The 12,697-nt window shown below is 39.1% G+C and overlaps 1 protein-coding gene across 16 annotated transcripts in view; it reads right to left on the bottom strand.

Moving 5' to 3' along the window:
• Positions 1–1,198: 1,198 nt before the first annotated feature.
• The window catches only part of LOC113670173 (uncharacterized), a 37,259-nt gene continuing 25,760 nt past the window's right edge, over positions 1,199–12,697 (bottom strand). For 9 of the 16 annotated variants that reach the window (XM_089182808.1, XM_089182805.1, XM_089182809.1 and 6 more), the window contains 17 exons: positions 12,564–12,648; positions 11,861–11,920; positions 11,425–11,485; positions 10,159–10,281; positions 9,577–9,811; positions 8,861–9,108; positions 8,396–8,580; positions 7,748–7,900; positions 7,159–7,317; positions 6,427–6,601; positions 4,883–4,995; positions 3,947–4,149; positions 3,773–3,813; positions 3,521–3,617; positions 2,918–3,075; positions 2,137–2,234; positions 1,199–1,847 (listed from right to left, as the gene is read on the bottom strand). In XM_089182808.1, coding sequence (XP_089038934.1) covers positions 1,662–1,847; positions 2,137–2,234; positions 2,918–3,075; positions 3,521–3,617; positions 3,773–3,813; positions 3,947–4,149; positions 4,883–4,995; positions 6,427–6,601; positions 7,159–7,317; positions 7,748–7,900; positions 8,396–8,580; positions 8,861–9,108; positions 9,577–9,811; positions 10,159–10,281; positions 11,425–11,485; positions 11,861–11,920; positions 12,564–12,648 — 2,380 coding nt within the window. In that variant the 3' untranslated portion in view covers positions 1,199–1,661. The remainder of the gene's footprint in view (positions 1,848–2,136; positions 2,235–2,917; positions 3,076–3,520; positions 3,618–3,772; positions 3,814–3,946; positions 4,150–4,882; positions 4,996–6,426; positions 6,602–7,158; positions 7,318–7,747; positions 7,901–8,395; positions 8,581–8,860; positions 9,109–9,576; positions 9,812–10,158; positions 10,282–11,424; positions 11,486–11,860; positions 11,921–12,563; positions 12,649–12,697) is intronic. The other 7 variants (XM_089182818.1, XM_089182817.1, XM_089182819.1 and 4 more) reach the window with 1 other exon arrangement.

The raw sequence follows: 12,697 nt of genomic DNA, 5'->3' as shown, positions 1-12,697 counted from the left end.
GTGTCAGTAGTGAGCTAGGATATAGACTGCGGTGGGGTTAATTAAGTTTCTTACCTATAAGTATTGTATTGCTTTTAGAAGTCGCTCCTTGCTAAGAACATTATTCGCTGTTTAATAAAGTAGCTGAGTGTGTGGGATTGCAGTGTTTTTCTGTCGGTTAGATTATACCGTAGCATCAGATATTGTGAAAGAAAAAGGAAAAACCAGAATATGAAGGTGAAAGACATGAGAGGAAGGAACGCCTGAGCCCGCGACTTCAAGTTCTTTTGTAGTAGCCAAGCAGTCTACAAATCTTGTAGAAATAAAATAAAGTAATCGTGGTCCTAAAAATTTGTGTCAGCGTGAACATTAAGAGCAAATTTCACATTGAAAAGCTACATTCATTTTCAAAATCAGATACAGGTCCACAGAAGATCGATACCACCCATCAGTCAGTCAGTAAATTTACGTACTACTCTCACCAGTTCTACAATGAACTGCTCTGATTTGGCAATTTTAAAAATAGATAAAATAGGATGGTTTTTTTATGCTTACGATCTTGATAACCTTTTCATAAGCTCTTGGCCGAATATGATCTCAAATCCTTCATGTGGTTATCCCTTAAGTTAATGTAAATATGTTTGTAATTCCTTTCTCAAATTCACATGATACATCCACTGGATGGGATACGACACTAACAAGCAGATCTGAGCAGCTTAAATATGTTCCTGTTTACGCTTTACCAAATAAGGGCCTTTTTCTTGAACTATCTGTTATGACATTGACGAAAAATCAAATTTCTACAGCTGGAGGAGTATTTTCTATAAACACCGCTATCTGCAACAATTCATAATAAACTTGGTCAAGATTAAACCGTTTACCGCGTTTGCTTTTACACTAGAGGTTTCTCGGGTTTCGTAATAACTATTTGAATTTGCATTTTAATAATGAACGTACGTGGACTAACAGAATATGTGAATAAACTCAACTTGTTAAAATACAGAATAAAAATATTTCATCTTGTAACTTCGGTCTTTTTTTACTATCCCTCCCGCTCTGAAGTCATTTCAAAGCTGCATTGTCGGGTTAAGGTTCTGAGTTATTTCTAAAAAAAAATTTTTACAGTACAGCCGGTTCGAGCCGACCGACTAACATGGAAACACCAAATATTAAATTCTTTGTAAGAAACCAAAGAAATAAAACAACAACAACGACGACATATCTTCATCTGTGTTTTACTATACCTTCAGATGGAGTCAGAATAAATGCAAATACATCTAGTTTATTTTAGGTCATCAGTTGTTTACAGCGTTTAATTCAAGTCCACCAAAAATTTCCATGCAAAACTCGATTCAATCTTACATTAACGCCCTAAGGCCTGATGGCCGGTGTCTCGAGCTTCGTTATGGAAATCCCTGTTTCTTCAAAGTTCAGTCTTAACTAACAATATAAGACAAGTAAATTTTTTAAAGAAAAAATTTGCTTGTTTAAAATCTAGCTTGAAGCTTAAGTATTTGTTTCCCATGGAAAGGCCAGGATCCAAATTTCAGAGCCATGGGGAACCATTGAAATAAATATGAAAACTTACCGAAGATAATGTACAGAATTATACAATCAGCAGGCATGATTAAAAACGACAACCTAATAGTAATGAATGGACACAATGATAAAAAATGATAACATTAAACCAGCAATTCAGGATTTCTGTCTTCTGCGTCGACCGATGGCTGTCCTGATAGAGCAGGGAGATGAATGTGGCCACTGTCAGCTTTGTCTCCAAACAAAACTGTGAAGTCTTCTGATCCATTTGAACTTTCATAGCCAGCATTCTCTTCATCGCTGGTAGGCGATACGTGGCGAGGGGCATGCTACAAAAGTGTGCAGTAATGACAATCTTTGCTTTTTCTCAAAAATCAAATGGCTTCAGTTTCGGTGAAAAAAGGGAAAATGATTCAAGACGCTAATCCACTTCGTTATTAATCTAATTGACAAATTAGACTCGAATAGCCTTGCGGATATAAGACCGTTGTTCGCAATTCTTTTCACGGCTACTGACCGCTAACATAAGAGTCCTTCGGTCTTTCCACCATCAATTATTTCTGTAGTTGGTTCTGTCATGAACTAGCTACCTGTTGCATAACAACATCGAACACCTACCGACTGATCTGGAGAAAAATCCGTCTGAGACAGCAATTGGTCAGCAGCGTCTACACTAAAAGTCCCGTCGCTGAAAGCTATTAGGTTTCCAACAGTGTCTGTAATAGAAATTACATCATGACTGATCAAGAACGAAAGTCCACGTCCCTGGTTTTATAGCTATCAGAGTACATGGTTCCCTGGAGTGGGGAGTAATCTCTTCATTTGCGTGAACCGAAAGAATCTGCCAAACGGAAGATGACATTTTGGGTATGGCCTCTTGGAAGGTTATAAATTGTCTCTATTTTCACTCCTGATGCTTTTGAGAACTGAATGCCTAAACCCTTTCACACCCAAGATCCCACCGGAAAGTCTCCTTATTGTCTGCAACGCAATTCTTATGATTTTAGTTCGGAGAATTTAGTATTGAATTAACAAATTACTTGATACTTTTCTTTATCCCATCACTTATCTGTATGGTATTACGCTGACATTAATTGTAAGTAGAAATTCTGTCTTGGTCACTCATATAGGATGTGGACTTAGCGATGTGCGGTCCACATGAATGATACTAACGATAGCTGTTAAATTTTATTCCCAAAGTTACGACTCGATTTGTTAAACGGCGCTACCGAGGTTCGATCTGTTACAATTTATGCAGCTTGTTTCTCTAATAAAAAGGCAAGAAAATGAACAGATATTTTCTCAAACACGAGGTTCTGGGTTTGAGAGCGTTTACAGCTGCCTCCGTTCAAACTCCTTATGGGACCCCTGGGGATACCTGTCACGCTATGGCTCTTACCTAGACCTGCTGTCGGAGGCAGAGAAAAATCGTGGGACGGATCTACATTTACATAGGGTTTTTCTTCTTTTTGCATGTCAAATAACTGCTCTTTCAAGCTCTGAAAAGAAGGCCGGTCTCCACATTCAAGTGACCAACAGCCGAGCATGATCTGGTAGCTAAAAATGAAAACAATACGAGAAAATAGTGTGATCGCTTGAAATTCAAACCCAGAAAATTCACATGCATACATTGCATTCACATAGCAAAACGTAAGTCGGGCGAATCTGAAAATTTTGATGGGGGGGGGAGGGGAGGTATAGACTTAAATTCAGAAAACACAGAATTGTTTTTACCTAAGAGCATCAATAGCTTTAGAAATATCTCATGATCAGTATATTTTGAATACTTTAACATGAGTGTTAATATGTGATCCTGTCGATGAAAGAGTTTTGGTTTCAGACTAGTTGTAGAAATACCTGCATGCCTAATGGGGGGAGGAGGAGCCTGGAGCCTGGATCCCCAGACCCCAGGACTATTGTCGGTGACATGGATTAAAATTTCAACACTGGTCAATTTTGTTGCGATGGCAGAAGAACAGGTATGTCTAAAGAAGAATCTTACATTTCATCTGTGCAATTTGTCGGTTTCTCCATCCTCTCCCCCTCCAAGAGGAACTCTAAAAGGTCTCTGTCGTTTATCGTTGGGTATGGAAAACCACCTAAAAGTACATGCAAAACAGATAGAACAAGGGTCAGTGAGATTATCTGTCTGCAATAATGCGCAGGAAATTCTACAACAGCATCTTCCACAAAATCCCAGCAAGTAAGACACAACTATGACACAAATACAACTCAATCTTAGTGTAAAGCTTACCCAGGGTGCAAATTTCCCACAGTACAATCCCGAATGCCCATCTGCATAAAAAAAAGGAGATCATGATTCATAAGATGACAGAGAAGGAAAAAATTTTGGAATATATGTAAGACCAGGTGCCAAAGGTCTTGGAAATAATCTAAAAAGTCGTATTTGATGTCCTGTGCTACTTACATATCGCTTTCAGTGGAGTAAATGCGGTCGCGCATGGCTTCTATCGACAGCCACCTTAGAGGAATTTTACCAGTGCTTCTCTTCACATAAATGCCTTCCCTTGACAGACCAAAGTCAGAGATTTTTAGCACTTTGTCGTCACCAACCAGAATATTTCTCGCTGCCAAATCTCGGTGCACTATTCCTCTTCCAGATAGATACGCCTTCAATCACAAAAGATAGCAAAATTGTTCTTCGGTCAGCGGGATGATTACAATGGAAGGCAATACTTAGATACTTAAAAATACGCATGAAAAGATTACGCGATTCCGATTGGCTAAAAGCCGGTGCTACTTTTAATGTTAGACGAGTGCAAAGTTCTAATACGAGCGCAAATTACAAATTGCGCGTACAGTCAAAATTTTGTTTATCTTGACTTGCTGTGATGCATTTTTTCATGTAAATGTTTACCCATAATTTACTCGTGCTGATTTATACCAAATTGCACTCGAAATCATGTGATTACCTCTACAAAGCGGTCAAATACGCGCAAGGGGCTCAAGTTTGGCCAGCCGCGCAAATTTTCATACGAAAGCATAAAAAAAAACGATGGCTGTCACGAAAATCATGTGTGAAACAATTGAAATGCTCGAGCTCATGAAAATTCAGAAAAGGAAACAAAAGTAGGCAGGTCAAGGGAAACTTGAGACTTTTCGAACTCGGAGCTTATGAAACTACAGGTATCCCGTTGATTTAACAATTTGTTTTGAGCTTTACCGAAAAAGGTTACACGGTTAAACTGAACACTATGACTAACCGACTTGTGTGATAACTTGAAACTCCTGTAAGAAAATTCGTCAAGACTACCTGAAAGCATGTTTCCGAGTTATTACAACGTTCGCGCATACGCAGAAGTCGACCGCTGTGTCTACTTAGACTAAAAATAAATCTACTTACCATTCCATTGGCAATCTGATAAGCGAAGGACTGGAGATCACCAGAGTCCAAAGCACCATCGAGACTCATGGCAGAAGCAGCTTTAGCTCTAGAAGCTTCTTTAGAGTCTATTGCTAAAAAATGTCAATTAAGATCGAGTAATTCAGTGGCAAATATAGCCAATATCGCAGACCTTCATTCAAAAGCGCAAACTAGATCTGCTCTTGCTCTTCATGAGACACTCTTTATTCGCGCAAGGTTTTTTTTATAAGAATTCCAACATTCCTGAACTTCAAACCAAACTCCAAATGCAATGAAAATTGAACATTGTTCACTGACTTGATTTACGATTTCCCCCTCGACATAGCACGGATTGAGGTAATACAATAATGCAAATATGCGTGATGTCAAAGGTGTAAAAGTTGCAAGTAGCAGAAGCAATCGAATTATATTGCAAGTGGCATTAGTTATCATATTGCAGTGTAAGTGGTTAAAGTGTCAGCATTGGAAGCATCATAAGCTTTTATTGTACTGTAATATTATTAATAGCGTAAGTGATCGTATTGTAAGTAATGTATGCACTGTATTGAAAGTAATACATGAAGTGTAAAAGTATTGTTTGATCGTGCGGGTGAATGTAGTCTTTAGAAGGACTGTTTTCGGTAGTGGTGACTGACGTTTCGACAACCTGAGTGGAAGTCATCATCAGAGTCAAGTGAATGGTTTTTGTCATTCGAATGTTCTAAGTCCGGTTTGTATAAACTGATTGGTCAGTTTTGCCGTGATCGATGTTATTGGTTGTTAGACTCAAGTGGCGTAGGTTGGTAGATCCATGAGTAACTTTGGGTCGTTCTGTTCGATTCGTTTATAATGTTAATGTCGTGGATGAGTCGTTTTTTGGTGCCGGTAGTGGTTGACACCTGTTGAGGGGAGTCTGTTCTAAGTCAGTAAACCAACTTTCTAGAGTCAGTCGTTGAAAGTAGTTGGTGCTGTAGGTTAGGCGTTTTACAGAGTCCCAGTCAATAGTGTGGTTCGTAAAGTCGGTGATGTTCAGCAATGTGATTGTTGACATCGCCTTTCCTCGTCGCTCGTTTGTGTTTAGTCAGTCTGGTTGTGAGGTTTCCGCCAGTCTCATCAATTTAGGAGGCGTGACAGTCGGAGCAATTGATCTTATAAACTGCTCCCTGTCTGTTCCTCGGTTCGTCTTTGTCTTTGACGTTAGTCAGTAACTAACGTAGTGTAGTAATGGGTTTGTGAGTGACGTGAATATTGAAGGGTTGTAGGATGCACGAGGTGTTCTCAGGTGTGCCCTTTATGTATGGTATAGTCGCTGTAGTCGTAGGAGTTACATTGTCGCTAGTTCATCGCGTAGTTCGGTAGTTTCAGTAGGTCGGTGAGTGTTTCGTCGGATGAACTCTTCTTTGTAGATGTTCTTTGGAAAAACACGGTCAAGGTACTAATTCTCAATAATTAGTATAAGTCTTAATATTTTAAGTGGCGGAATTAATCATACCGAATGAAAATGGTCAACATCTTTGAGATTAACAAGAAAGTTGTTTCCCTACCCACTGTTGTTGTTTCTGTGTTGTTTGATGCATCTGTGGGGCCTCTAGCTACGTAATGTGCCGAAGGGATTTCTGAGGCCCTCCTGACAGTGTTCAGAACAGACAGAGCTCTTAAGCTCTTCAAGCTTGTTGATCTGTTGAACTCGGGCTTCTCGCTTGAGTCAAGAGACTTTTTCTGAAGGCAGATATTCCATAAGAGAAAGAAAAAAAAGGAATGATTTTTTTTTGCATTTTTCTTGATTAACGTATTTCTTTCACCCACACTTGTTTTAGATTTAGCAAAACGAAACCTGTTTTAATGCAGCTGGTTTTAGGAGTTAATGAGGAGGCAGGTATGGCAATCAAAACAATTTATTGGTGATTTGATTAGCATTTTAAGTTTAAAATGGTGCATGAGTGTCCATAACAATACATTATAAGACATCCAGTAACTGAAATTAAACATTGTGACCTTTCAGATGAGGAGGTATTAAGAGAATACTAGTGAACCTCAATATTAGGGCTTTAAAGTTTATTAAAAGAACTAAAGCGTTCAGATTTATACCAGACAAATACAACGCATAGAATGTTAATGTTTTCATTAAGTGGGGGGGGGGGGGGGGGAAGGGGGGGATGAGGAGTCATTTACCAGTAGTTTATTTATAAAATGATTTAATGGGAGTTAATTTTTTATGATTTATCTACGCAGTTCATGAGAACTACTTGAGAAGTTTAAAACAGGCTTATTCTTACAATCCAGTTGGCGATTGTGAGTTGTTTACCCTCTGATTTGCAGTGTCTAAGAGGCGGACGATGAATATTTGACTTGGATGAACATGGTTGGTTGTCTTGTGGCTGTGATGTTTGATTGAACTCGAGTTGGGACGCTGCCAACTCTAAAGCCGAAATGGCCTGGAAACGACATTATTAAAATGCTTATTTTACTCGTAGTTTAAACTTAAATGTCGCAGTCCAGAAGAAATATGTAAGTTGTCAGTCTCAAGTTAAGTGTTGATATGAGGTTAAGAAAAGTTTAAATTAATAACATTTTATCGTCATAAAACATTGCTATCCTTTACCACAGGTTTCAGGTGGATGTTGTTTTACAGCATTCTACGAACAAATCCAATCACTGCTTTGAATGGAAGTTGGCGTGTTAAATGTTTTAATTCATCAATTAGCACATGCGCTTAGGCACAAAGACAAAATTTATTTCCTGTGGTAAGTGCCATGAGATATGTTTGAGGCGTTTGGATCTGAGCAGGTGAACTAGTTCGAGTACATTAAATCAAAGCTTGCTGGGTTTTGCAGTTGACAGTAAACAGTGGTGCCCAGGACTTACCGTGTCACTAGCTGAAGATATCAGGGGACGATGGGAGTAGCTGCCTGTGGTGGACTCTGAACTGTTCGGGGAAGTTTGTGACGTGCTTAGTTTCTCTTCGTTTTTGAGACCTTTTCCATTATCTCCTTGTAGCTTTCGATACTGTTGCTCAAACTAAAAATTGGAATAAACATATCAAAAGAGAGTTAAGAAGTATCTCACAATAAGACGGCAACAGCTGCAGTTGTAAATAATGTGAGCTGTCGTAGGTTAGTCAAGGGGCATTTTATTCTTTCTCACTAGAAATCACATGCCTTCTAAAAGTCAGGGGTAAGTGAAAAGAAACTGAAAAAAACACAAGGCCGATATCCATCCGTCTTGACCGAGCAGGCGTGGTTGATAAAGGAATGAGAATTTTCTGTGTGTTGCATATTGCGGTATAGCCCATGAAACCTAGCGAGTCAAAGTCGTCAAAAGGGGAATATCAAGACCAATAAATATGAACCAACTTGACCGAGAAGAGATGGTCAATTGAGGTTTATTACATGGCCAAAAGACCTCCTGTATCTCGCTGATTGTCGATCAACAAAAGACTCAAAAAAGTACATATTCTTTTCTCGTTGCTGTACTTTTTGTTTCAAGAAAATGGCTGATTCAAGTTCTGGTTACCGTTTTTCTGAGGTCTCTCAAATAATGCAGCAGATCCCCATGTGGAACACATTCAACCACGAGACACAAAGGAGGGTAAAGAGTGCAGCATCCTAACATGGTTACTACGTTTTCATGATGACCAATCGTCTTCATAAAATTGATTTCCATCTTAAAATCCTCCACTTCATCTTCATTAGCTTTGTCTGTTGAAGGAGACAAAAAAAAGCAGGTAAAAAAAAAGGAAGACAACATAATTAGTGTTGGTGTTTTATTTATGAAATTTGTATGAAATAGTAAAGGACTTTCTTTTGTTTTTGTTTTCATGAGTTTTACTTGGTCTCAATTGCAATGATGCACTGGTATTTTAGTGATCGTGGACTTAATCTCAGCTCTGGTCAAATTATAAGTACATTGCATCGTTTCTCGGTTGAATATATTATATTTTTCACTGATCATAAGTAAAACCGTTCTACTTTGACTAACCGTTAAGTACTTTGACGGCGACCACACTTGTGTTTTCACTTCCTCCAATGCCATACGCTTCCGCTAGGAAAACTTTTCCAAAGGCTCCTTTACCAAGGACACGTTTAAGCTCCAACCGATGAAAACCAAACTCAAACTCGTCCGCCTCACCTGTCTCCACCGCTTCTTGAATACGCTGCTCCACGTAGGCTGGGTTCAATTCCAGTCCTCCTTCGGACTTAGATGGTAAGTTGACAACAAGGTCGAAACTAAAATAATAATCCAGAAGTCTCATTTTAAGTTAATTAAACATGTATTTAAGCATACAAATAAAGATCAGTCATATTTTTTTCTTCAATACATGCATCTACCAGCCGTTATCCGAATCGTTCATTCTGTTGTGATATACGCAAGACCACTAAATCCTTTCACTCCCAAGATCCTATTAGTAATTCTCCTTACTGTCTGCCAAACAATCCTTTTTATTTACTGCGGAGAATTTGGTATTTGATCAACTGGTTACTTCCTTATTGATGTTTTTCGTTATTTTTATCACTTTTCCGCTTGAAGAATTCTGCCTTGGTCATTGATGGGAGTGAAGGATTGACAATTAAATGGCATTATTAGCCTCTAGTCATTTCTCCTTCCATAGAAGAGCGATCCAAACATCCATGAAAACAATTCTAAGCTCTCTCATTTTTAAGATGAAAAGAGCTGAAAAGTATCTTTTATTTCACCTGCCGTTATCATACGGACTTGACGGAACATCGCCAACTTTCCTTCGTGGACTGACTCTGTCGTCGGAGGGACTCGCGAGGCGTCGTAGTCCCATATGCTCCTTGAAGGGTTTCTTATTTTTACGGTAGAAGCAAAACATCGCAAGTAATAATACCACCACCGCTAACAGGATGATAGGCACCGTGATGGCAGCTACTGTTCCTGGAGACGTTCTTTGTGCTGCAGTTGTGGAGACTGTACGGAGAAATATTTAGAAAAAAAAACCAATCATCGCATTGTCAAAAGTTATGAAGTGAAACTTTTTTTGTGTGTAATTGGCTAAAAGTTTTACGTTGGCATGGATATTTTTAGTTTAAATATCGACGCTTGTAAACAGAGTTGATCCTGTTCGTCATGAAAGCTTGATCAAGTTTTTAGCTGAGTGAGGAGTAACTACGGGTCTGGGTTTACAAACAGAGATCAGCAATACAGTTGAATCTATAGCTTTTTAAGAGTCCATATTTAATCTATAAGATGCATTTATTATGGCACTTTCATAACTCAGTGCTTCAAATGCTTTCATCAAAATGGTAAAGACTTACCTTCTCCTGTACTCTCAATCGTGGTGGTAGCACCTATCGTAGGAGTGGCACTTGTCGTGGGGGTGGCGCTTGTCGTGGGCTTTGTGGTCGCCTCCGTCGTTGGAGCCATTGTCGGTATAACAGCTGCACGTTAAGACGAGATATTTATTTCAGAAGAATTTGCACGCTTAGCTTGTAGTTTATACCCTCAGGCTCTCATTTATGCTGTCGTGCGATCGAAGCTTCAAGAAATCTGCCAGCTCGTCTCCGCAGTGCCAGAGAGCCTGCTATCAGGCTAACCATACAATAGCGAACATTACCTCATTTCTAACCCTTTAACTCCCAAGATCTCATTGGTAATTCTCCCTACTGTCTGCCATAAAATACGTATGATCTCAATTTGGAGAATTTGTTATTAGATCAACTTGTAGTCCCCTTATTGAATTTTCTTCTTTATTCTCCTCGAAAGTCTGATTGATTCTGTGTTGATATTCTAGGGAGAAATTCAGTCTCGGTCACTCAAAGCAGTCAAAGGGTTAAAGGCAATCTTTCCGCGCTTAAGGCCCCCAATACAGATTTTGCCATTTCTGAATCAGGTTTATGGCTGTAAGCTGGTCGAGTCGATATTGTTGACTACTTAGAAAGAGAAGAGAAAAAGGAAGGAGAGAGACGGTGCAAGAAATATGGAGAAATAGTTGGGTGGTCTGATTGATTCTGTGTTGATATTCTAGGGAGAAATTCTGTCTTGGTCACTCAAAGCAGTCAAAGGGTTAAAGGCAATCTTTCCGCGCTTAAGGCCCCCAATACAGATTTTGCCATTTCTGAATCAGGTTTATGGCTGTAGGCTGGTCGAGTCGATATCGCTGACTACTTAGAAAGAGAAGAGAAAAAGGAAGGAGAGAGACGGTGCAAGAAATATGGAGAAATAGTTGGGTGGTGTCGGGGGGGGAGCGTGGGTGGTGGTGTGGTTTGAAGAAGTTGGGGGGGGGTGGGTGTTCACATGGTTTTCAGGAGGAACCGAAGGGGATCAGTCATTGCCAACAGAGTATGAAGGGGCGAATTTTGGAAATTGACCGCCAACTGACTTCTAATAAGGGGGGGGGGGGGGGGGAGGGGGTTCATAAGAATATAACAGAACCTTATGGGGAGGGGAATCAGGAACATTTTGTCACGACACAATCAAAAACCTCCAACCCTCACCCCTCCCCTCATCCCAAGCACTAAATATCGACCGGTTTCGTATGGAGGAAAACAAACATGCAAAGATATTTTAGCGTTTAACTTTACCACGGAAAAATTTCCCTGCTATTGTTTCGAACTGGCAGCCACTACTGTCAAATGCAGAAACCTAAACAGTGGACAAAGAAACAAATATAATTGAGGTTCTCAATGAAATGATGGCTTTTACGGGCCAATTCACGGCTGACGGTTAGTTTCTTTTCGCTCTTTTCGACAGGAAAACGTTTACGGTTAACTTTTTTTACGACTCACGATTAAATTTCTCCAATTTGACGCTCAACAGCTAAATTTTTAGATCGTTTAAGGCTAACTGCTGGCCCCATTTGGACCCCAATGATTGGTGTTGACTCATTAGGGTTTTATCAACAGAAGTTAACTTAGAACCAACTTAAATATCCAGTAACCCTCATCAGATTCCCCACTCACCAGGGTTTCATTCCAAGGCAGAAAAATAGTAACGCAAAAGTGTCACGGTAATACTTACAAGAGCATGGTATTGTACACCGTTGGTCAAGTTGAAGTACGAGAAATTGTACGTGTTATTCTGAAGAAAAATGAAAATAAAACCTGTCATAGATCTCACTTAAAATTCATAGAACTCTAATTTTGCAATGTCTTTTGTATCTGAGCAACATGATTACGCCACTTGCAGCACCAAAATCTCAGTCTGAATATAATATTGAGATATTCTGCCCAAAAATTATGGCTATTGAATTGATATTTCTATATCTATAAGGGAGAAGCCTTCTAGAAAACTATTATAGAGCGTGCTTTTCATGTGTTGTATTTCTCAGTATTAATTACTGGCTTACTTTGACCTGGTTCTATCTACTGTCTGCTGTTTATAGTATGATTCCCCTTTTCCTCTCTTATACAAGTATTGTTTTGTTTTAATTTATGGCAAAAAGGAATTTCGCTTGAAGGGCGTCTAATAAGCTTAGCTATATATTTTCCCTTCTACGTTTTCCCTCTTTGTTTTAATCATTAAAACGGTTTGTAATCGTTGAAAGGGAGGGGAAATTGAATTTAAAAAAATTGAAAAAAAAATAAAAATTTAAGAAAAAATTCATGGATTTCGAACGTAATATGAAATAACTTAGTGACTCCTCCGCCAAAGTGTAAATAAGTGTGAATGTGTAATATATCAAACAATGGTTTTGTTTGCAATTGGGTGTTGCTTATCTTACCGTTCCGTTTAAGCTTGCATTGACAATGTCTCTATGTTGTCCTCTTATTTGAGGGCAGCGTGTGAGACATTCTAACAAAATAATCCTAAAAGAAGAAAGCAGTCATGTAGTAAATAAAAAGAAAGAGGAAAGAA

The sequence above is a fragment of the Pocillopora damicornis genome, chromosome 9, assembly GCF_964200805.1.
Source record: "Pocillopora damicornis chromosome 9, jaPocDami1.2, whole genome shotgun sequence".
Lineage (NCBI taxonomy): Eukaryota > Metazoa > Cnidaria > Anthozoa > Scleractinia > Pocilloporidae > Pocillopora > Pocillopora damicornis.
This window is presented reverse-complemented; position numbering and strand designations above follow the sequence as displayed.